The 24,475-nt window shown below is 48.3% G+C and overlaps 1 protein-coding gene across 1 annotated transcript in view; it reads right to left on the bottom strand.

Annotated features, from left to right (window-relative positions):
• Positions 1–22,624, bottom strand: part of CFAP65 (cilia and flagella associated protein 65) — a 34,253-nt gene extending 11,629 nt beyond the window's left edge. Inside the window, 20 exon segments of the mRNA XM_075093213.1 lie at positions 680–790; positions 4,653–4,719; positions 5,403–5,579; positions 5,899–6,027; positions 6,781–7,006; positions 7,880–8,008; positions 9,359–9,524; positions 10,429–10,581; positions 11,251–11,475; positions 11,888–12,133; positions 13,033–13,170; positions 14,177–14,539; positions 14,976–15,176; positions 15,669–15,934; positions 16,280–16,502; positions 17,580–17,725; positions 18,394–18,593; positions 20,014–20,180; positions 21,610–21,712; positions 22,403–22,624. Of these exon segments, the coding sequence (XP_074949314.1) occupies positions 680–790; positions 4,653–4,719; positions 5,403–5,579; positions 5,899–6,027; positions 6,781–7,006; positions 7,880–8,008; positions 9,359–9,524; positions 10,429–10,581; positions 11,251–11,475; positions 11,888–12,133; positions 13,033–13,170; positions 14,177–14,539; positions 14,976–15,176; positions 15,669–15,934; positions 16,280–16,502; positions 17,580–17,725; positions 18,394–18,593; positions 20,014–20,180; positions 21,610–21,712; positions 22,403–22,578 (3,612 nt within the window). The 5' untranslated portion in view covers positions 22,579–22,624.
• Positions 22,625–24,475: the final 1,851 nt, after the last annotated feature.

Genomic DNA, 24,475 nt, shown 5'->3' on the forward strand with positions numbered 1-24,475 from the left:
CTAAGAATGAGGAGAGCTCATAGTGTCAGGACTTATCACTGAAGCTCTGACAGGAGACTGCACTGAAGGTTTATCACGGCATATGTGCATTGATAACTACAGTGCCACTCCAGGTGGTGTCCTGCAAATTCAGTCTAGGAGAAAATTAATACAAATTAGCTAAAGGGATCACTGTAAAGTGGATTACTTGAAATGCAAAAACCACTCATATTAAAGTAATCTTAATTCAATTCAGGCTTGTTCATTTCCCAAGTAAATCAGGCAGAACAGAATCAAAGCTCTCTTTTTTGCTGAATAAGTATTTAAGGAAGTTTAATTAATTTACTAAAAAAATAATTAGGATTTATTTCCAGAGTGCCTGGAGCAGCTAGACAAGTCTTCACTTGGATCCAATGCAAGACAATAGCTGAACAGCCCAACACACCTCATCAGCATTCTGGCTAGAGTGAATGCCAAATCTTGTCAAACTGGAGATGGTGAGAGGTACTTTCCTTGCTGCCATCCCAGCAGCCGTTTCCAGGCTCTGCCTAGTACTAGTCTCAAAGTTCTGCTGTGATGCTTTCCTGTGGAGGCCATTCTGTTTCCTGGGCAATGCCTCAGACACTGCCTGTCCTTGGGACACAGTAACACTAGCGGAGGGAAGCTCCGCTGCTGCTACATTTGGCCCCAGGATGCTCACCTGTCTGGGGGGTTGGGAGGTTCCAACAGCAATGGGTGTGAAGATGTGCTTTGTGGATGCAAAATGAAGGTACCGCTGGTCCTGTTCCACCGTTACGCCACTGAAGTTCAGCTAAAGTGGAGAGAAATGCAGTCACTTTCTCACAGGGCCTTGGCCCTATCACTAACAACAGCACAACAACTCTGGAGGACTTTGCAAGCTGAGCGCAACACAGTTACAGATTTAAGTTGGTAATACCAGGACAATGTCTTAAGAAAAATAGCAAGGAGATGGAGAGCTAACTCAACTGTTGGCTCTTCTCTGAAAAGTTTGCATCTTGTTTCAGAGAGAAGGTACTTTTCTCCCTGCTGTGTCAGGCACCAGGCTCAGTGCTTCTCTTTGCAAGTATATGGCAAAAATTCTCTGTGAATGATTGTCTGGACCATACATAGGAGAGTGTGCAGCTGTGACAGCCAAATCCTTTGGGAAGACAGGATTTTAGGTAAGTAATGGCCTCCTCTTGGAAAGGACCATCTGGATGTCCTCACTCTGGAGGACATCCTGCTCCAAGAATGTGTCTAACAGTCCAAAAGCTGCAAAAAGATCCCAGCTGAATTTTAAGTAATCAAGTAATGATTAACAGTATCCTGCTAGCAAAGCATCTACCATGCACTTCAAGCAGAGAGATTTATAAAGCTATTTCATGGAAGGGAAGGACACAGGATTCTGCATTTTGTGAAAACTGCACTCAAGATAGAGATGAGTCAAGACGCATTATTTCCTGCAGGATCACTCCAAAGCACCCCTGAGCCGTCTACCTAGAGACAAAGGTTGTAAAGCAGTCACAGAACTAGTGATGTCTCTGCATGGGTCAAAGGGAACTAAGTTGCTGCATTTCACAATCAGCTAAGCCTAAAGTATGGCTATTTTTTTAAGTTCCTATACAGAAGATGGACAGGATGTTTGCAATGGCAGGTGGATGCCTTGGACAGACACCTGCAGGAGATACTGTGCCAGTTGCTTAAACAAGAGCAGAGGATGCCGATTCCTCTAAAACAACCCATTCCAGTTTGGCTCCATAAGCAAACAGAGAAGGGAGAGAAGACTAGAAATACAATGCTAACAAAAAGTCCCACATGGGATCTTTTCAAAGAACTACATGAGCATTCAGCCTCCTGAGGTCCTCAGCAAGCCAGATGCAACACAAAATAGGAGGAGGACAAGAGCTGACACTCTCAAACTGCAAGGGAAAAAAGGACAGAAACCTTCCTGAGTTTTGGGAGTGAAACACCCATTTATATTACTTGAGTCAAAAAGCCACATTGGATTCCACCAGACCACAACTGCCAAGGAAGAAGTGTCATCAGATTCCATAGACAGAGGACGCACCATTTACAGGACTGTCAGTTAAAGGGAGACAAATGGAGAAAAGTGAAGACCTGCTGCAATCAGCTGTCCTTCCAGAGTGCACAGATTTTGTCCCACAGCAATGACTTAGAGCATTACAGAGATGCCAGATTCCCCAGGGAGGAGAGCTGCCTGGAGAACATGTGCTGCAAGTGACAACATCTCACAATACCTAATTAGCAGCTATGAAGCAACGTCCAAACAATTCCAGTTGATGGATCCTGTGTGCTCAGTGATTCTCCCTGGGATCCAGCCCTTCTTTTCAGCAAGTTCTGGGAGCCTCATCCTGCAACACCTACAGCCAGATGGGCTTTTCCTACTAAAACTGCTGAGGGCTGCAGATTCTGCCTGGCCAAACTATCCTGGAGCTCTGAGAACAAGATCACAGCTGCACTCCTACAGGAAGGCTATGGCAATGAGGCAAAGGACAACCTGTGAGAGTGTTAGGCAGCAGGAGACCCCGTTTCCCTCCTGCACAAGGAAGTGGGTAACACACAAGTCTACAGAAGTTTCATCCTACAGAAGAAATTGCCAACAGGAAATCAGTTTAGGTTCTTCAGAGCACCTGTAAATTCAGTCATCTCGGGACTGAAAGGTGGCCACTGAGTGGGGAAGGATTAATGGAGGGGCAGCTCCTCCTGAAGGTGAATCAGACAGACTCAGTTGGGGAAGCAGGAGTGGGACATCAAAATCTGTCCATGTGGGTAAAGCCATCACAGACGTGAGTTTGGAGCCCCTCAAAAAATCCATGCATTATCTTGCAGCTGGCTAACATCACCACTCTGAAGCCAGGCAATTTGGAATTTGACAAAATAACCAGGCACTACCACAGTCCTATGGTCTCCACAGCTTATTGTTGCTATCTCAAATCTCCAAAGCTTAACTTTTGGGGGGACATTATGGTATTTGCTTCCCTTAAGGACAGCATATGTTATGCACATTTCACCAGATTCCCAGGTGAGGATCTGTTCAACTCTGCCACATGAGCATGCTTAGAGCAGGCTCTGCCACGGGGCCTGGTGGCTCCACGCTCTTCATGCCATGAATGAAACTGAGGCACACTGTGTTCAGTGCCCTCTCTGCAAGAGGAACCTCTTCCATTTTTGCTTTCTGATGTTAGCAGTTCAGAACTGGCACTGTGCATCTCTGCAGGTCGTGACCACCTGCACTGCTCCAGGTCTCTGGATTGGCCTCCTATTGCCAGAGCTCCAATGCAACCTGGGGTCTTCTAGCATTCCCAGGGCCTCCCACACTTTTTCAGCCCGTTCTGCAGTGGCAGCATGAGGTAAGGTGGTGGCTTCTGGCTGCCACCAAAGCCACTGGCTATGCGGCAAGAGAGGATGTGTGCCCTTTATGCTGCTGGTGCTCCAAAGCCTATTCCCTCACTGGCCACCTGGTGAAATGCTCATATCCACTCTCAGGATTGTGCCAGGCAGGCAGAGCACAGGGAGCCTGTCCAAGGGCTTTGAGGGAAGGCACAGTTAAGCCACTGTTTGAACAGCTTGGTCAAAGGGTTTCAGGGTTGACAACAGTCCTGAAAGAAAAGAAAACTAAAAGAGATGTGTGAACACAATGGTCTCTCAGGAAACCTCAGAGACAGACAGGAAGGCTCAGCTGGGCATGAGCTGTGCCTGGCAGAGCACAAGGTGACTTTGACTCTAACTGACAGTTTGAGAGAAGGGGAGAGAGAGAAATTAGTTCCAAGCCTGAGGAAATGCTCAGGGAAAATACACTGCAGATCAGCTCTGTGATGCTTTAGCAAGAAGCAAAGCAGGGAGAATGAGTAGGAAGCTCCTCCACCTTTGGCAGAAGAAATAAGTGGGTGAACAAAGACATCAGGACTGCAGCAGGAACAGCCAACCAGGAAAGCAGGGAGTACCTTCTGGTCCTGGGTAAGCAGCTGTCTCCATAACTCCAGAGCTGAAGGATGTTCTGCCAACCCTGTACCACCATGTGTGTCCCCCCACTGCAGCCAGTGCAGGTGGTACTTTTGGAAAAAAGCATATTCCAGGGGGTTCTGAAGAGCATAGAGAGCTGAGAAGATGCAGAGATTCAGGAAAGCTGCATATGAGAGAAGTTGGACAGGCTGCAGAGCTGACCACCAGAATTGCTGCGTGGAATAACTCACAGTGAGGCAGGTGAAACGCAGGGAAGCAAGCACAGAAATCCTATCCCTGAGATATACTTGAGTGTGGAAAGCATGCAGGGACTGCAAAACCCAGGAGAGCTGTTTTGGACTTGGAGTTGGCTTGGACGAGGAAGCAATTCTGCACTAACACCACCAATAAAATAAAAAGGTTAATAATAACAATTTAAAAAACTCCCTTGCTGGGGAAACCAGCAGATGCTACATCCAAGGGCCGTTTAGCCAGTGCAATGCCACATCACACTGTGCTAGAACCATGAGTTTGTCAGGATGCTGGTTTTATGTGTCTGCTTAGCCCTGTGTTACTACCTGGCCAGTGCAGATTCCAGGGGAAGGCCACAGCCCCCTGCCCACTGGCCAGCTTCTAGGGAAACACCTTGTAATTCAGTTCCTACCTGCTGCTGTTCTGCAAACAGAAGCAAGAGATACCTGCTATCTTACCAGAATCTCATGGCCATAGGAAACCTTCAGCAGGACAGGGAGGTAATCGGTGCCAACGAAATCATGTCTAGCAGTGAAAGAGGAGAGGGAAGAAAATGTTAGAAACCAGCCTTGTGCCCAGGGCAATAGAATCAGGGTCACACAGTACATTAGAGACAATTCACTTCCCAGCTAAAGAGTCACTGTTACGTATGGACCACTGAGAGAGGGAAGGAGACAGTTGTGTTTAGGTGGGAGCGAGTGATGCAATGTTGTTTTTAGTCACACACCGATTTAGGGACCCAAGTTTCTAGGCCAATGCCATTTGAAATGCCAGTACTTCTCAGATCAGGTCTGCTGTGAAAGGGGAAGTGTTCAGCTTTCTTCATACCCTCCACAGGCACACAAGGGCTAGCAGCTCTAGTTGATAACAAAAATAAGAATACCACTGTATAATCAAAACCACAGGAAGTGCAGCATCTTGTTCATCTTCCCAGCTGTCACGCCAGGGCAGACCAGTGTCCCAGCATGTCACGCTAAATGCCTCTTGCACTGCAGTGTTAAAAGACTTTAACAATATTCCCTTGAGGAAGACAAGCTTTGTGGGGTCCAGAAACTGGACATGCTCAGGGACTTTTTACTTGCCCAATCTCTGCTGGGCAAGGGGCATGTGAGGGAAAAGGATCCGGCATGGTAACAGAGAGGACTCTGATGGCCTGTGATGTCCTGGCATGCAGCATGAGGCTCTGAAGTACAGGTAGTTGCCATCACCTGTGTGAGAGGTGGACAGATTCCTTCTGTCCTGGAAGAAGTTTCCCTGACTTTGGGGAAACACTGAAGAGCTGGTTATCCTGAATTCTCATCTGGTGCAGCTCATGGGGGCTAAACTCAGCATCCTCTGCCCAGTGCTCCATGTCCATCTTCTGATCAGAAGGAAACAAGAAGGCCCTAGGGAACCAGTCAGTTGGTCAAAAAACAGGGAACACAACTTCCCCAGGGACATGGTCAGCATATTCAGTCCAGCGAGGCTTAGCCAGCTGGGGGACACATTACATTCCATCAGGTCTGGTCTGCAGAACTCTCTGCCATTCTTTGCTTGCTTTCCCACCCAGACCCACCAATAGGTCTCAGTTGCAGCTCCACAACACAAGCCACACCTACAAAATCCACCCTATTAATTTGTAAACATGTCATGGCCCCTGTGAGCATTTCCATCCTCCCAGACAGACCCCAGAAAGAAGGCTGAATTCCAGCAAGCACTTCTTACCACTCCACAGGCACCACGCCCTTGTTTGCCAGCAGGAGCACCACGAGGGTAGGCTCTGAACCTATCGAGGCAGCCCCAAAGTTGAAATCCAGCAGGAGAGGGGTGTACACTGGAGGGATCAAGCATGTGCTGGTCACAGGAGAGAAAGAGATTAAATTGAGACAGGAGGTAGGGCATGACAGGAGAAAGGGTCATTCTACACTGTCTCTCTTTATAATTCTTCTCTGACCTTATGTCTTTGACTCTTTTGGATATAAGGAAGGCTTTTGGATTTTATCCAAACAATCTTTTATGTATGCCAAATGAGAGTAAGTAGCATATGTGGAGGGTCCAAGAGTCCTCCTTAGCTGAGGCCTGTTCTCAGCTCCCCAGTGCAAGGAAGTCACTGACATATTGGAGCAGGTCCAGTGGAGGGCCACCAAGGTGGTTGAGGGCTGCAGCGCATTACTTACAAGGACTGAATAAGAGATCTGGGTTTGTCCAGCCTTATGACGCAAGGGCTCAGGGAAGGAAACTATAAGTTGCAACGCAAAGTATTCTGGTTAGATACTAGGAACAACACTGGAACCCGATGCCCAACAAGCTGTTGTTTCTTTGTCCTTGGAGGTATTCAGTATTGAACTGGACAAGGACCTGAGCAACCAGATCTAGTTGTCCCTGCTTCGAGCAAGGGGTTAGACCAGAGACTTGTTATGCGTTCCTGTGGCTCCTCTGTAGGGAGGGCAAGCAGGAAAGTGGAGGTAAGCAACTGTCAGCAGGGGCTAGGATAGAAAAACAGAGTGCCACACAGCAGTGAGCTGCAAAACAAGCCAATGGCCACAGCATCTTTGTCTGGCTTGTGTGAGTGACGGAAAGGTCCTCTGAGCCACCTCCTTGTCTCACCTGTGCCTTGTGGGAACTCTGTAGGTGAGCTCTCTGGGAGTTGGGTCTCGCTCCAGGTATTCATTCAGTGTGTCCAAGGAAAAGAGCCTCCAGAGGTACAACTTGCTGATACCACTGGCACTCCCCGCTGAACAGGCATCTGTGATGCAGAAAGTTGGATAGACACCTGTCGCTACAATGCAGCAGAGGGGCTGCTGCTCCTCTTTTGTATTTGCAAGATCTGTAGCTTGGGAGAGAAAGAAACACAGAAAAGTAGTCATGCACCATTAAGGGGCAGCTGTCTGGGACAGCAAAATGAAGAGAGGCCCTACCCAGACCAAAGAACGAACAAACAGGACTTGCACACAGTCTTTTCTTTGTAAGCTTCTGAAAACCTCTAAACCACTGATTTCTAGTTGTACCTTGACTTCCACATTTAGAAGTCACCAAAAGACTATGAATGTCGTGCTTTTAAGCAGTGTATTTGCAGTTTAGTTCTGCACTATGTGAAAACTCCCTTTTTTGATTTAAGCCTACAGCCTAGTCATTTTATGAAGTGTCCCTTGTTTTCATGCTGAAAAATCATAAACAGTTGTTTATATCTTGTCTTCTCCATGCCATTCATGCGGCATTGCCATTCTCCACTTTCCAAGCTGGAAACTTCTTGTCTCTTCTTGTACAAACACCATTCCCCACTTCTGAACATCCCTGTTGCCCCTCTCCATGCCTCTTCTAGTTCAACTGCCTTCTTTCTCATACAGGGACCAATCCAGATCTGCAAAAGTGATTCCAGCTGCATAGGATTGGTTGCACAGAGCTCTCAGAATGTGTTTTAGGACACATTGTAGAAGTCCATGATCATGCAGAGGAGCAGGGAATCTTGTGACCACAGCAGCAGGAAACTTGGAACTCTCCCTGCCTGTGTGTTATGGTTTAATCATATCTAACCTCAAAAGGTGCAGTGAAAAGCAGACAGAACATAGGATCTGGCTCTGGTGAATTACTCAGCACAGGGATTTCTTCAGGCAGGACTCAGACTGGGAACTGTGCAGCTGAGCCTGTTATGGCACAGTCTACCTGGTTGGGAGGGAATGATTTTCCCCAAATACCCATTTCTCACCTGTGGGTGTGCAAATAGCATATTTGATTGACCAAGTGTAATGCAGTCGACGGGCTGGCCTGACTGTTATTTGGACAAAAGCTTTTGACCTTGCGGGGATTGTGCCTCTGGACTGTTCGAGCTCTAGAGCTGTAGGAGAAAAGAGGTGGCATGAGCTCTTGGTATCACTGGTCTCTTACGCCAATGTCATAGTCCAAAGCACAGCACTATGCCAGCTATAGCGAAGAAAATTAACTCTATCCCAGCTAAAACCATGACAACCACATGTGTGTTCAGCACACAGCTCCCCAAGCCTACCTGCATTCAAGTCACTGCCCCCGCTCCGCCCCATGCCTAATGGTTAGGACCAGCTTCAGGTGTTGAAGTTGGGATTGCTACACTAGGTCTGTAGGCAGCTCATTGGGAGTACCCAGTCTGCTTTCAGCCAGCAAAGAACAGGGAACTCCCCCACATGAGGTCCTCTGGAAAGGCAGCTAAGGGTTGCACTCCACCATTTTTTCTGGGAAGCCCCTTTGTTTAACTCCCTTCTCTGCTGAGAAATTGCATCTTATTTCAAGGTCCAAATTGGTCTAACTTCAATTTTCAGGCTCTGGGTTGTGATTTTTCCAGCAAGATAGAAGAGTCACCTGTAGCAAATCCCTAAGCAAAGGAGCAGATACTTCTCCATCATTGAGGGATCTCTTCCTTCAGCACACTCATAAGATGAGGAAAATCACACACACAGGGTGAGGGTGTTCACACCCTGCCTGCATTATTTCAATAACTGCCCTCTGCGTGCCTGTGCACCTTCATACAAAGCACCTTCACATCCCTTGCAAAGTGCAAGCACCAACACAGGATTAGAATTGCCATCTTACCGGTGCTGTGCTTGGTGGCATAACTTCCTCTGACTTCTGGCTATCTTGTTTCTACATCCCAGGGTCTGGGTAGCCTCTTTACCACTGGATTGTAAGGAGAGCTCATGCAGTGGAAATTCTCTCTGAAGAGACTCCCCTGTTTTGCCCTACTTAATTGTATGTGCTTCAGGATGGATCTTTGAAATAAAACAGTCTCCTAGCCCATGAAAATAATTTTCTTCTGTCCTTCATAAATGTACAAAACCCTTGCTGCTTTGATTTTGCTCAAATTTACACACATGTATGCAAAAAATAAACTTTGATAAAAAGAACAGCACAGATATTTTTGATGAAATGATGGGAAACAGAAGCTACCTATGTTTCCAGATAAAGATTTTGCAAAGCTAGCATGACAATGAAATGTTTCTACCACTTGCACAGCACAAAACAATCTGCTTTGCTGTACCCACACACGGAGATTGTCTCATGTCTCTCAAGCATGCTTTTATCATATAAAACATGGGTACCTTAAGGCACTTAAGATAGCCAGCAAGCAGCCCAAATTCTGAGTTCATGCTAGAATGATTTTGCAGAAAAGAGAGGAAGGCCAAGGCCCCATCCCATGCTGATTTTCTTACAGTACCCAGTGGGTCACTGCGGACCTCCTCAGGGTCACAAGGCCCGGTGATCAGTTGTTCCACGCTGAGGACATACTTCAAAGAACAGATCCCATCATTTAGCAGTACAACACTGCAGCTTTGCAGGTCACCAACCAGAACATTTCCAAGGTCCAGGTGCTCCTTTTGTGCCTGGAATTCAAACCCGCCATGCAAAGGTCACTGTTACACGTCAAGCGTAGCCACCACTTATCTCTCCATGAGCTGACCCCTTGGCATGCACAGTGCAGTGCAAAGGGCTCCCTACTTTGTGTAGCACCTGGCATGTCCTGGGAGATGTTCTAACAGGGTTGCAAGGGCCTCAATCCATCCTCCAAATGCTTTCTCCTACTGTTATTTAGCCTGCTTGCTGGGTAAGATGCAGCACATTCAGGGCTGTAAGGACACTAGCTGGCCAGTTGCACTTGGCTGAGCTCTATCTGTTTGTTCTTCCACGACTGCATTAAGAGTCCCCTCTCTTTTGGCTAGTCATCCACTCGCATGCAGTTTATAGTGACTAAATAGCTCTGAGACCTTTCTACCCACCTATCCAACAAGACTGACAATGACTTACAAAATATTATTAGCTCTGATTCCTTAAGAAACCTGCCTGAAAATGAAGGTGTCTGCACAGATCTGCAGATAATAGGAGGAAACCTACATTGTGGCCACACAACTTTAACAGTCAGGTCCACTACCCTTAGAAATTGGACTGACAGCAGAACAAATGGAGAAGGAGAGCAGACAGAATGGGAGGAGAGAGCTGAGTCTCAAAGGGCCAAACGGCTTGCTCAGTTCAGTCTGGAACAGAGGATTTGGGAGTTATCTCAGAGGATTCAGGCAGGTCACATATGAACCGGCAGGACGTTTACATTATGCTGTTGCCATTAGGCTGCCAGAATCAACTCTGTCATCTCCACCAAAAGCAATGTCTGGGAATTTTGCTGTAAATCCTTATTGGTTGTCTCCAGTACAGATTGTGCAAAAAAGGGGAAGGCCAAGACCCTCATCCCACCCTAGTGCCCCTCCTACTATCCAGTGGGCCCCAGTTCCTTACCTTGATTGTGCCCAGTACCCCCTCTCCAACAATTCTTAAGTCATAATGGACACTTTTGGGAGACACAGGGTCTGAGTTTTTCCTCCTCACAAACACCATAGCTCTCAGCAGATACTTGGTCTCCTTGTCAGGAGTAAAAGTCCAGGCCTGAGCCTGAAATCACAAGAGGGAAGGAGAGCACTCGCAGGAGTTCCAGACCAGAGCCAAGCCTATGCACCACAACAGTTGCATTCAATGCACAGCCCCCCTCTCCGTTACAGCTAATCTAGTCCACTACAAGCAACTCTGGAGACGCTCTCACTTCAGTCCTCCACCATATCTGCCTGTAGCAAAGCATATTGGGAATGCATCTTCAGGTATTCAAAGCCAGGCTACGGAGATATGCTAGTCCTCACTACTCTCAAAAAGCCCTCAGGGAATACAGTAAAAGTTTAGAACCTGAATTTACAGATAGGAGAACAGAAGAATATCATCATAAACCCTCTCTTGCTCTCATTTGTCCTCTGTCTATTAACACCTCCTGGTACATGACAAAATTGCTGCTGTGTTAACACCCAGTCCCATCCAGGGTATCATTATCTAGTGCCTGTTTAAGACTTATTTGGTCATGTAGTCAAGGAGGATGTCATCACGTTCAGGCAAAGCCACATAATGGGAACCACCACGACTGCAGATGCTGGCTGGCAACCCAAGGCAATACACTGACTACTATACTCCAACTTTGGCATTAATAACGATTGGCACCCCTCTCATTTCTGCTCTAAACACTCCACAGCTGTATTGTAGAGAGAAAAATACAACTTTGGTAGAACTTGAACTTGCCATGGCTTCATAGGGCTGGAGGATGCCTGCAGTGGGGCTGACAGACAGGATCTTGCTGTCAGACTGACTGATCTTCCATGTGAAAACCATTGGTAGCCTTGTGCAGTTTTTTATGGTATACATTCGTGTAGAGGAGGTCCCTATATAGGCAGGCTTGAAGTATAGATTTCCTTCACCTTCTAAGAGCAAAAGAAGGGACTCCCCACAACTCCGAAGAGCAATCTCCTGTGGAATTAAGGGAAAAGTAACAGGCATTAGCTAGAAGTCTCTGCTACCTCTGGAGGGACCTTGCAAGGATGTTGCTCCTTCTAAGAGAGAATCAAGAAAAAATGGGTCTCAAGAAGTGGAAGGACTTTAGGTTGGGCTTTCAAGGAGGGCCCTAAGCATAGCGTGATGCCAGGAGATGGAAACACAAGGGAACAAAGGGTACAAGATGTCTGGCACCACAAGCACCTCCTATCTGCAATGTTGACCCCACCTTAAATGTTGAAGATGTTATTTCATTCTTATTTCCAAAAGGAAAAATCCAAACTAACCATTAGGAGATGTAACAGGGGTCATAGTGCAAGTCACTGTGAAAAGGGAAGACTACAAAGGAACAAACCTTTCTCACCACCTTCTACTTTCCTCTCCCTACCTTGGTGTATCCAGGACAAGAGTTCAGCTGCAAAAGCAGGACATGCTGCTGCAAGACTGTGTTAACTGGGTGAGTGGAGAGAAAGAAAATCTGGTGGCCTCCTGGAACAATGTGTCCTGAGCGGGGCTTGATCAAAACAGAGGGACAAGCAGCTTGGTTCACACTGAAGGTTATCAATGAGGTGCCCGTGTTCAAGAGCAGCATACTGCAGTAGGTATCAGTATTAGGAGCCACAGGAGGAAAAGTCTGTGGAGACAGGCAAGGAGGGTTGTTTGCACTGAGTTTAGAAAACCAGCTTAAAGAAAAAACTTTCACTATGTTGAATTCCAGGTTCCAATAGGCACTATCCTATGGAGAACTTCGTAACTGCTTCTCTTCAAGGAAAGAAAGGAAATCACCCAAGGGTACACAAATTATGGTCTTTTCCCTTCCCACAGTGGCCTTCATCTTCCATAGGTTCATGGGACCAGTGAAGCTACTTTACTCATACAATGCTTTCTGTTCATCCAATAAGCAAGCTGCTTGCTGGGGCCTGTAGTCTCTGCACGAATAGTGACCTCCTGGATTAAGAATTCCAGCAGACTGGAATTTGCTCCAGCTCATGCATATCAGATACAGGCTGTGTGTCCTGAGCTAGCTGAGGAGATTTTCTAAATGGTTCTCAAGGCTATTCTTACTTCCTAGGGTCAGATCTCACTTTACCTCATAGGAACAATACTTCCTTGTGCTACAGAAACAGCGGGAAGAGTTAGAGAAACTTCCACTCTACCTTGCAGCCACTTCTCTTCAGTAAGTGTGGATACTGTGTGCTGCCCTCCATTTGCCTAAGTGCATGCAGAGTGTCTGAGGCTCCTGGGAGGGGACCAAGAACCCCTGTCAGTGCCTATGTCCACTTAGACAGCTTTCTTCTCAGACAGCTTTCCTCTCAGAGCTAATGAGATGCCTAGTGCAACCTGACACACTGAAGGCTGGGAAGCTAATGCAGGATAAAGAGCATCCTACCTCTGTACCAAAGCAGGAGTCTCCACACCACCAGAAACCACCTATGCCACATCTCAGGACAGTGAAATGGGAGACAAGGTAAAGACTTCAGAGGTGAACACTGAGCATCTCTGCAAAGATCCAAATGCCAACGAGTTACACACCTTGGGGACATCCAGGATGTACTGTGGGATGAAATGCTCCCGTTCTGCCTCATACGTATGTGCTCTCAGCCTGACAGTTAGGCACCAGGATGGACAGATGGTAGCATCCTCCTGAATATTGCTGTAGTGTCTCAGTACCTACAGACACACAAGGGACAAAACAGTGTATGTGGGAAGGGAGTATGGCAAGGTGCCCTCAAGTGCACATACCATCACAAGCAGCAGTTTGTTTCAATGACATTCCTTGGGCTGACAATTTGGCTTTTTCAAGGAAGAAGGACTGTCCAGTGCTGGATGAGGAACATGAATACTGCTTTCCCAAATAGCTAAATTTCACACCCAAAAGACCACTGAGTGACTTTCAAGCAGAAGGATCTATCCAAGCTATTCCGTGGTACTACAAGAGCTGCCTTAGGGACGGAGGGTCTACAGACACTCTAGTGCACTTTGAGATACTTGCAGATGCTAAAGTTAGCACTTAACAGTGAGTCACTGAAAATAATCATCTATCCTTTACGTGAGCCTAAGAAGCTCCTGACTTTAAGGTTACTCCCACATATCTTCCACACTGGCTTAAAAGGTTAAAAAATGCAAGAAAAGTAATCAACAACATAGTGAAGATCTCTCTCACCTACCAGGAAGTTTCCAGGTGCTAAAACTCCTGCAATTGCAGCCTTGTGTGATGTGAATCCCACATCACATGGGAGGAGAGGCTGCTGTGATGTACAGTGCCCTCAGCAGCTTTACTGTGGCCAGACACAAAACCCAAGTTACTACCCATCACCCAGGCCACAACAACCATCCTTGTTCAGGCTCCCATCTATGCTTATAAGTGCAGTAATTCACAGTAATTCCTCCTTCAGTAAGGTGTACTTTACTTCACATTCACTGGTGGTAAGAGCAAGTGTAACCATCCATATGCACAAGCTGTGGCTTGCTTTGCAGATTTACCTTTGCCAGGACACAGGTGAAGGAGAAATTTTAACCCACAAGTGTATCAAAACAGTGGCCAAAGGAGTCAGTAAAGATGCAAGTTAGCCAAACTCAAAATAAAAAGTTTCCTTTGAATTTTAACTGCCACAAAGCCTTTAGCCTGCAGTCTCTTGCCAGGCCCTCTCTGGAAACTGGTTCTAGTAACTCTTACCTTGTAGAAGGCAAAACCTTCCAGCTCTGCTGAATAGAGACTGTTGAGCTGAGCAGGCTGGAAAAGGACACGGAAGGCTGAAGACTTCAAAGGTGGAATGTCGCAGATTTCAGGGCTCACTCGGAAGGCACTGCCATGGCTCAGAGTCCAGGCAACAGTGATCTTGCCTTTGGTGTGGTTGGTCACACAGAGAGGAAGCTGTTCTACCTTGTGAAACGGCACACAGCAGCCAAAATCATACTCCCTGGGGCTGACACTAACATGAGGGTGAAACAAGGCCAGGTCACTGCTTACACCATCATAGAAATATTCAGCCATGGAGTTGGCTTCACAGTATTCCTTGGGAGGGTTGTCCTCAGTGATCTACAGGATGGAAACATCTCAGTGTGAGCACGGAAAGTGTGCCTGTGGGAGACACGAGGCACTAAGGTCCTGACTGCTTCACAAGCAAGAGGGCATGCAAGATGCCCTTCACTAACAGTTCCCAGGACAGCTCAAAGTCTAGGCTTCAAGGAGGCTCCTATTTGTAAGCCAGTCCTCAATCTGAAGCTACATGAAGCAAAAGAAGACCCCATGATTAAGTTAAAGCTAGAAAGCAGCTTAGTGGCTGAGCTTAGGTAAGACCCAACTGATGTAGATATTGTTGGTGTGTGCTGGGAACATTAACAGCAGAAATACTAAAGAAATTAGTCTGGCACCTGCAAGTCCTTCTAATTCTGTCTGGCCTGTGCAACAGAAGCCCAACATCTGCAGAGAACAGCATGGGAGTATCTTAGATTCCAGGGAGGGCAGCTCATACCTCAGGGGGCAGCATGAGGGCTCCCTTTTCATCCCTCTGCAACTTCCCATCCTTCAGCATCACACTCAGGAGATCAGGGGGGTAGAAGGTCAGTCCCCTCGCCATGTTGGTTTGGTACCAGGAGAGGTGTCTTGCCTGAAGGATGGCTGGCTTAGCTGTGTCTGAATGACAGGTACCAAAAAAGTCCACATACATGGGTTCCTGGGAAAACACCAGAAAGTATTATAAGAAATAATCCTTCTGTGATTGCTTTGAGAGTTACGCCATCCTAGTACCTGCCTTCCAAAACCATGCCCGGGAAACACTTAGCACCTGCAATGTTAGACTGCCATTTACTTTATGTCTTCTTGTGGCCCAGGAACTTTCTTGAAACTGGAATGAAAGTTGAAGGCACTCAGGATGACAGCTGTGCAGCTAAATTTAACTCAGAGACCTAAATGGACAGGAGCTACTGAGGATGCACCTCACCGCACCCATAGGCATTACTGTCTGTCTGTCCACACCAGCCCCCTGCTACTGATAGGAACTTGCACCATGGGGATTCTGCTCAGCAAGAGCCCAGGACACATATCAGTGGAAATGCAGTGGGAAGGGATTTCCAGCTACTAAGTGAGAGAGGCAAGCCCTGGTGGGTTACATTGGAAGAGGCCTCTGAGCTATCACACTGGTGAAACCACCCCTTGCATTTCATACCTGATGGTGGACAAGGCACACCACTCTGCGGTGATAGCTGATGGGGTGAGTAGGTCGAAAGGTCACCATCAGTGCTAGCGTTGTTTTGCCCTCCAAGACTCCACATGGGCGGTCCAAGGAGAAGACGCTCTCTCTGCCATCAATATCAAACTGGTAATATGCTGGGACATCTGAGATGTTGCTGATTTTCAGCATCTGCATCAAACTTTCCCCAATATTGACCCAGTCGAAGTTCACAGAATATTGGTGCAGGGACACCAAAGGACCTAGGCACAACGACATGCAAGACAGATCCTGGACCTGTCATAGCTGTTTCTGTCATCATGTCTCAAGCCACTGATGCACTTAACTGATCTTTCCAAACCAGAATCACCTCATCAGCAAACCCACCAGTCCTAGCAAACAGATAGACATTCACTTCTGGCAGTCTCACATCTGTCTGAAGCAAGAATACACCCCGAACGGTGCACCAGGGACAGCCTGGATCCCAGCAGAAGGCGAGTATATGATTGAGGGCTGTGACAGTCCCTAGTCCTTCCCCAAGCACTCTCCCTTCCCCTGCAGTGCTAAGAAGAAACAGGGAGAAACAGGGCAGGCGCTCACTCTGGTACCTTTACATGAGCCAACCACCTTCAGGACAGTCTGCAGGAGGCATCCAGCAGATACAATAGTGAAATAGTCAGTACTGTGCTCTCCTACTGTCTGTGGGTGAAATCGTATGCACAAAGCCAGCTTCCCTTTGGCAGGGACAACACCATGAGACAGAACACAGGAGAAAACATGATCTCGAACCAGAGGGTCTTCTGCTTTTTCTATCCTACATGGTGCATCTACCTGCATGCAGAAAAGAAATAGGTTAACAAAGGAGCAAACAGGAGCCAGAATGGCTCTGAATGCTAGACACTAATCAGTGAAGAAGTGCAGTTTTCAGCAGAGCTGAACACCTCCAAGAACACCAAGGCTACTGCAGCCCAGCATAGAAATACTGTGCAAATCTCTGCTACCCTGTCCTGCTGGAGCACTGCTGGCAGCAAGCTCCCACCGTACACTCTGAAGTCAGTGGGCTGCAGCAAAATGTCCTGGTGATCTTTGGGGTTGGAGTGTCCCTCCTGGTAGGGGGAGGATGGCTCAAGGTGTCTCCAAAGGCCAAAGTAGCCTAAGTGACTGCTGTGACCTGGAGGACTGGCAGGCAGATAACTTATTTCCCTCCATCCACAGTCCCACCTTGTCTGGGGATTTTCTTTTCACAAAAAGACATCTGATGTTCTGACATCTTCCTCAAGCCCCTTAAAGAAGGTCCTAATCCTTGCCTGGAGATGCTAAGCACCACTGTAGGGTGAATAATAAGAGTACAACAAATGAATATGTCTCTGCGACTCCCAAGTTGCAGAGCCTGTGGACAAACCAGCACTGCTGTCATCCATGTCAGCAGCCTCGGAGTACATACAACTTTTAACAGGGCTGTGATGGGCTGAGGTGGCAAAGAGAACAAGGTGCTCAAATGCTGCCCACTTGATTTTGAGAGCCATTCACCAGGTGTGAATCCATCAGCTGCCTGGGATACATGCATGACAGTTTGGGACTGCCACAACTGCCACACAGGACCGATGGGCAAATCCAGGGTGAATAGGAGAGCTTCAGGATGTGAAGGACAACAGTGGCTGCCTGATCTGGACCAAGCAGAGTGGGAAGCAGGCAGGAACTGCCATACCATGCTGCAAATGGATAAGCTTCTACCACTGTAGCTGGAAGGCAAGGATGAATGGCCTGATTGGTAGGGGAAGGCTCTGTTTTATTCACACTCCACTGTGGGTTATTTTCACAGCATTAAGGGAGACTCAAGACCACATACCCCTGAGAAACATGCCAGCATGCTAACTTCTCACAAGAGTAGTCTCCCTCTCTACGTACCACAGACATGTTGAAGATTTCTACACACTTCTCCACAGTTGTCCCCACTGGCACTGATCCAAAGCACAGCACATCCCGAAACTTCCCAGGCTGTACACCTTCATGCTCTTCCTCTGTCACACTCACCCGCAAGTACGGGTATTTGGCTGTTAAAGGGAATTATATACTGGGTTAAGAAAGAGAGGTAGAATCTCCATCCTTGGATATTCGATGCTCAATGGGACAAGCCTCTGAACAACCTCAGGTAACTCTGACATTGGATCTACCTTCAAAGCTGGCCCTGTTTTGAACCAAATTAGCTCCCTTCCAGGCCTAATTCGCTAAACTCAGAGTCACATCTTCTGTCAGTAGCCATATAAGGCACTTCAGGCAAAGACTTGCTAATGAAACCATTGCTTATTATAGCTTGCATCCAGAAAGCTTTAGAGATTTCCCTCCGGCTCTCCGTCTAGCAGGGACAGACAGGAGAGACAGGAGAGAGTAGACAAGACCAGGAGTTTCTGGAGGTTTTTGCATTCTGCCAATGAACCAATCTAATTTCTTCCCCTCTGTCAGCTTAAGCAGGCTTCAGAATGCCAGTTTGGCCAAACCATGCCACAGGGCATGTCGGACCCTACTGACTCTACTGTCTCTTCAGATTACACTTCCAAACTGACAATAGCATATTAGAGAATTTCACAGGCCACTTTGATGAGTGACTTCACTCACTCATCAGTGCCTTGAGCCAACTGTGGCATAGCCTCCCTGTGGAATGTTATTCCACAGTTAAGGATGATACACATTTCTTTCAGTGTTAAATGTAAGATAGACTCACCCAGGGCTTTTAGTTGGATAGTCCTCTTTTGTTTCTCTTCACCTCCAAACCAGCATGTTGCTGCCACTTCATACACCACAGCCACCTTGGGTTGGAAGACCACCTTGACCATGCACTCGGCACCTGGGTTCAGCATGCCACAGTCAGGAATCATGTAGAAAGGGCTCGGTGTCTCCCAGGAAAACACAGTAACAAGATCACTAGGAGAGAGAGATATGTTTGAAGTAGATAAATGGTTTCTTTCCTGCCTGTGGAATCATGCATAGGATGGACCTTTCCCCGCAGTGGGCTATTCAGTTAGGATGTGAAGCAACCAATGTCGAATGGTAGAATCCCTAATGCATCTGGCCAAACATGTGATGCTGGGAAGAAATTTGTCTTAGTCTCTGCAAATGCACTATTCGCACTTTAATGAATCCTAGCTATTACATCTGAGAACTTTATTAATGGCCATAAAATTCTCAGCTTCATCATGTGACAGCAAACAAATCAGCTTCACAATGAAGTATTTGCTTTTACCGTATCTAAGTTTGCTGCTACTTAATTCCAAATGAACATTTGTTCTTCTGCTATATGCCCAGGTGAGAAGAGAGCACTGAGCAGTTTCCCTAATACCTCATTCAGCTCTCCAGAACTCCCTCTGCTTGTTTGATTTGTGCAAAGAACATGACATACCATCAGCTTTTTATATTTTATTGATTCCAAGCTATGTGTTACTTACCGTCCATATACTCCACCACCCTAGACCCCTCAGTCTGCAAAAATTATTTCTCTAAGGGGAGAACAAATCACTTGAAATGGTTTCCAGCTGATACCTTGCTCTTCTGAAGGTACACGTGCCCTCTGTCCTTTCCCCCTCCTACCTCATCAGCTGACTGCTTTGGGGAGCACAGGCCATTTTCCAAGTAATAAAGGTTATTTTGATCTTGCTGTAAATGGTTGGAAGCATACCTCCTTCCTACCTAGGAACTTCTTTGCTGCACTCCTGTCTACAATACTAACTGAATTCCTGTCCTTCCCAGTCCTTGGTAAGTGGGAGCACAATTTGCTCCTAAATGATGAGTCCAAGCCACAGAATACTACGACTCCTTTGGGCAGCTCCATGAACCTAAAGGCAGGCACTGGAGAGACTCTCCAACTTCTGTATTGCCTGCTTCTGAATCAAAGAGGTCAGCTCAAGCACCAGCAACTCCACTGCCATTCCCACAGCATTCCTGTGCTGAGTGAAGAAAGATCAAGTCATAGAAAGACTAAAATGTTTCCAGCTGGTAGCTCATCTCTCCCTGCCCACAGTAGGAAGGCTGCCTTTGATTAGCAGGAAGCACAGGCCTCTCCTGTGGATGTGGGATCTTCTCAGTGGGCCACCATGCTGGTCTCCAACTATTTCCTGTGCATGAATGGTTCTCAGCATATTCTGGGAACAGACAGATGTGAGGTGCCAAGGTGTGCCCACAGTAAGACCTGACCTCTACTACCTTTTCTGCTGTGACTTCAGAGGAGGCACAGGTCTCCTGCTTGTTAAGGCAGAAACTAAAATAAGTTGCATTCATTGGAGAGTCTAAGAGGTGGCAAAATACCTGACAAAACAGAAAGAGGGCCTCCCAGCCACATCTCACTCACCCGATGTTACGCACAGGGAATGTTGTCTCTGTAACATTGTGGACAGCACAGATAGGCAACTGGACAGCAGCTGGGAAGGACAGGCAGGGGCGTGGAAGTGTAGCACACAGGGTGACAGAGAACTCACCCTCAGCCTTCTTAAAGCAGATGCTGTCCTCATACTCCCTCTGCACAGAAAAGCAAGGGAAGACAGCAGTTAGGCTCCGTCTTGCAGGTACTGCAGCTCCACCCATGAACCCTCATTACCTTCATCTGTGTGAGAGCATGGGGAAAAACATCAGCAGCAGAGGCATCAGGGGAGGCCTCTGTGCAGCACAGAGAGCATATGAAACACTTGGAAAGGGCATGCAGTGAGTTAGATACTCAGGCATACCCCTCAGTCTGTCAGGAAACACGCAAACACCCTCAGAGAAAGCAGTTGAAGACCACGTTTGTTTCACTTGATTTGTTTTGATGCTGATGGATTTATTTCAGTGTTTTCAAGATCTCCATCCAGCTTAGCTGAAGCAAGTACAACCTCTCCTTGAGCTTCACCAAGCACAGAAATGTTAGTCTTTGTTTAAGTGCTTTGTCAGTTAGAGGCCTAAGTGGATAACACACAACTTAAAGCTGCAGTGTTGACAGCACTGTGTACAAACAGCCCCAGGACATCTGCTAACCAGCAGAGATAGAAAGAATTGCAAGATATGTGTCTTCAACGCTCCCCAGTCGGCACCTCTCCAGAGTACCACTTCTACAGGAAAGGAGACCTTAGGCACTGTAGCACACAGAGTCTTTGCTTCCTCTCTAAGAAAGGGAGCATCCTGCTTTGGTGATTGAGGTGGTGCAGACAGTCTATTTGCTGAAAACAGACAAGGCCAGCAGTTTATTTCATAAAGGGAACACTGAATAGTCATCAGAAAACCATGATACTAAGAGAGCAGGTTACTGGGAACCTACCCAATGATCACGCTCTATGGCTAGGACGGAATACACATCAAAAACATCTAGTTGTGGACAAGAGCCAGATATCAACACTCAAAGCCAAGACAGACACAAGGAACAAGCTGAAAATCAAGAAAAGGGGCTGGGTAAAAAGGATCATTGCTGTTAAAAATAAAGCTTAAAGAAGCCTCCCCCATCCAAAAGAAGGGAGGCCCTTGACATATCCCTTATAGAAAATCAGTAGCCCTTCAATGTACAGGCTTGGAATTTCCTGTAAGAAAGCAAAAAGTGGGTCATTCAGCCCAAGGTTCTGCACTAAAACCACACAGCTGAGGTTCCCTGGGATCAAACCAGGTGTGGACAGTTCAAGCACTTTATCTTACTGATTTCATGGCCAGAAGGAGCATGTGAAAAACTGGGAATACTTTTTGTGAAGATCCCTCTCACAACTACTGGTAAACTCTGCAGAGAAGTCAGGGATTAGGGCTTCCTTAGGTGATAAAGACGTGGGGAGAGCAGGAAGGTCACACTGCCCAGCCTTTCTAAGATAGAACCTTCCCTAAGGACCCATTCATTTAAGTGAAAACACATCAGAAAGGACAAGAGAGAGGCCCACTGCCCCCCAGGAAGCCAGCCTGAGCACTGAGAGCAGTTTTGATGGTGCCGCTTTACCTTTTCAGTGGGCCGGAAAACGATGGGCAGAGTTAAGGACATACCAGGGCTCAGAGTGATCAGCTGTGGAAAAACTGTGAAGAAGAATCGCGTGGAAGGACATCTAGACAATAAAATCAAAACAAGATATTTTGTCTGAGGGCATACGGCTGTGGTTAAGTTAGACAGCAGGAAAGAGAATAAAGGATCAAAACCTCCAGACCCCACACTTAGAGGCACTTTAATTTACACGCCTGATCCCAAGGGTACCTTGGTAGCAAATTAGCAGAAACAGGGGCAGAACCCAGGTGCCCTGAAAACCCATTTCCAGCTCTAAGCCCCTACCCTTCCATGAACAATATTTTACATTCCCAGGCCATACAGCGTAAGCAAAACATTGGGCAGAAACATTGGAGTTTCAGAGCAGGGAGGGTCACGAGGAGTGCTGGAGTGACTTAACATTCAGTGGGACTCCTGGGAGCAATGGTTTTAGGACACGCTAGTGACTGGCTGGCATATATCAACAATTTAAAATCTCACTAGACTGGAAATGTCTCGCAGACAGAAGTATTGGCAAAACAGAATTTTAAAAAAAGGCATTTATTTAAAATACTTCTGCCAGGAACAAGGGCTGTGCTTCTGAACTAGCAGGTTTCTGTCCTGCTACATAAGCGTGCATGTGCTGCCTCCAGCACACAGCCCAGGGGGAGAGGAGGCATCTGAGGAAAGGTGCTAATATGAGTGATACAGCAGGAGGGATGAGGATGCAGTGAGAGTGTGAGGAGTATGAAGGAGAAAGAAACTTCCCACGCACCTGTAGCTCAGCTTCTGGGTTTTCTTATGAACATTTTTCAAGATCAGATGTTTGATCATCTCTTTTCCGAGTTCCCAGCCATGCCACCTGAGTGTTTCAGCCACCTCGATGCCCCAGAATGTGCCTTTCTTCTTTGCTTTTCTTGCAGGCTGCTTAGGAAGTTGCAACGGGGACATTAGCACTTTGAGAAGGAGGGAGGAGAAATCACTCAAACAGCCGTTTCTCTACGCTAAAAGTCTCTGACTCGCAAAAGGATGGGAGGAGCCACCCTGTGGCAAAGCTACAGGAATCACCAAAAGCCCTGCTCCACGAGTAGAGAGGGGACATCTCCTGGCCACAGCCCAAACAACAGGGACTAAAAAATGTCATGAACGAGGGAAGTAGAGGCTAAAGTTTTTTTTTATTTTCTCCTTTCCCGGCCAGTAAATCCATCCACGACAATGGCACCCTTTGCTTCACCACTCACCTTTCTGACACAGCCACAGCACAGCTTGTGAAAACAGTCAGAGTTATGGGGCTCGCCATGCGCCTGAGCAAGCATCTGAAAAACAGGAGGAAAAAGTCCTCACACACGCTGCTCCTGCACCAGTCTTTGCTGCCCAGACCTGGGCGCTCCCAAAGATCCAACCACCCCTCCTCGGCCTCAGGGTGGTACACCTCCCTTCAGGGGCTGCAGTGTCCCCAGTTGTGTCCCCATTTTGCCAGCTGAGTCCAGCCCTTCTCACAGACCACGCTGTCCCCTTGGCACAGCCCACGACCCCCACCTCACTCACCGCTCAGCCCCCTGTGGCAGAACCCTCCTTGGGCCTTCATAGCCCAGCCCAGCCCACTATAGCCCCAGAGAGACCAGTATAGCAAAGCCCTGCCCTGTAGCCTTGCCTGGCTCCCTAAAACCCCACACAGACGAGGGTGGCACGGTTCTGTTCCCTACAGCAAGCGCCTGCCCAGCTCCCTGAGGTCCCCATAGCCCTGCAGGGCGCCGGAGCAGGGCCTGGACCCGGTGCCGCCGCCGCCACTACCCCCCCCGAACTGCACGGCCAGCCCGGCCCCCTCAAGCCCTTCCCGGCTCCCTACAGCACAGCCGGGCTCCACAGCCCAGCCCAACCCCTAGGAGTCCGGGGCCACCTCGGGTCCCGGCCCGGTCCCGGCCCCGGCGACTCGGCGCCACGAAACCCCGGGCCGTGTTGCCATGGGGACCGGACGCCGCGGCGGCGTCTCCCAGAGCAACGACGGCGGCCGTCTCGGGTCAATCCGCGCCCGGGGAGCGGCGGCGGCGGCCGCCAGGGGGCGGCGGGGGTGTGCGCGGGGCTGTGGGGGAGCTGGGCGGGCGGGGGGCAGGCAGAGGGGCGGTGGGAGCAGGGCCAGATGGAGGGGCCGGGGAGGACAGAGGCAGATAGAGGGGTGCAGATGGGGGGGCTGAGGTGGTGCAGGGGCAGATGCAGGTGTGCAGATGGGGGAGCCGGGGGGGGCCGGGTCAGATGGAGGGGTGCAGATGGGGTGTCAGGCGTTCCAGGGGCAGATGAAGGGGTGTAGATGGGGGGGCCGGGGGCGTCAGGGGCAGATAGAGGGGTCCAGGGGGGAGGTGGGAGGGAGCAAGGAGGGCAGGGGTGGATGGGAACCAGGGGGAGATGGGGGAGTTCAGGGGCAGGGGTGGGGGCAGGTGGCAGACGGAGTGATGCAGGGGTGCAAGGGAGAGCTTAGGGGTGAGTGGCAGTGAGGATGGTTACAGGGGAGGGAGACAAGCACAAAGCTGAGCCAGCAAAGGGGGTGCCATGGAGTACATGGTTGTGTGGGATGGGTGGGTGAGGAGGTTGCGGGGCTAAGAGGTGGGGATGCTGTCGGGGGCAACGGGGCATAGGGTGCAGCAGGCTGGAGAGTGCTGGTGTAGGGATGGGGTGGCACCTTAATGGATCCAGGTCACCCCGAGCTCCTTGGAGCATCGGTGACACAAATAACGAGTGGTGACCATTGCCAGAAGCAGTTATGGGGCCAAGACTGGCAAAGGGTCAGAGGGACACAGGCCAGGGAGCCCTGGCTGCACAAGCCCATCAGGTGTCCCAGGTATCATTTCCA

This window comes from Phalacrocorax aristotelis, chromosome 5 (genome assembly GCF_949628215.1).
Source record: "Phalacrocorax aristotelis chromosome 5, bGulAri2.1, whole genome shotgun sequence".
NCBI lineage: Eukaryota > Metazoa > Chordata > Aves > Suliformes > Phalacrocoracidae > Phalacrocorax > Phalacrocorax aristotelis.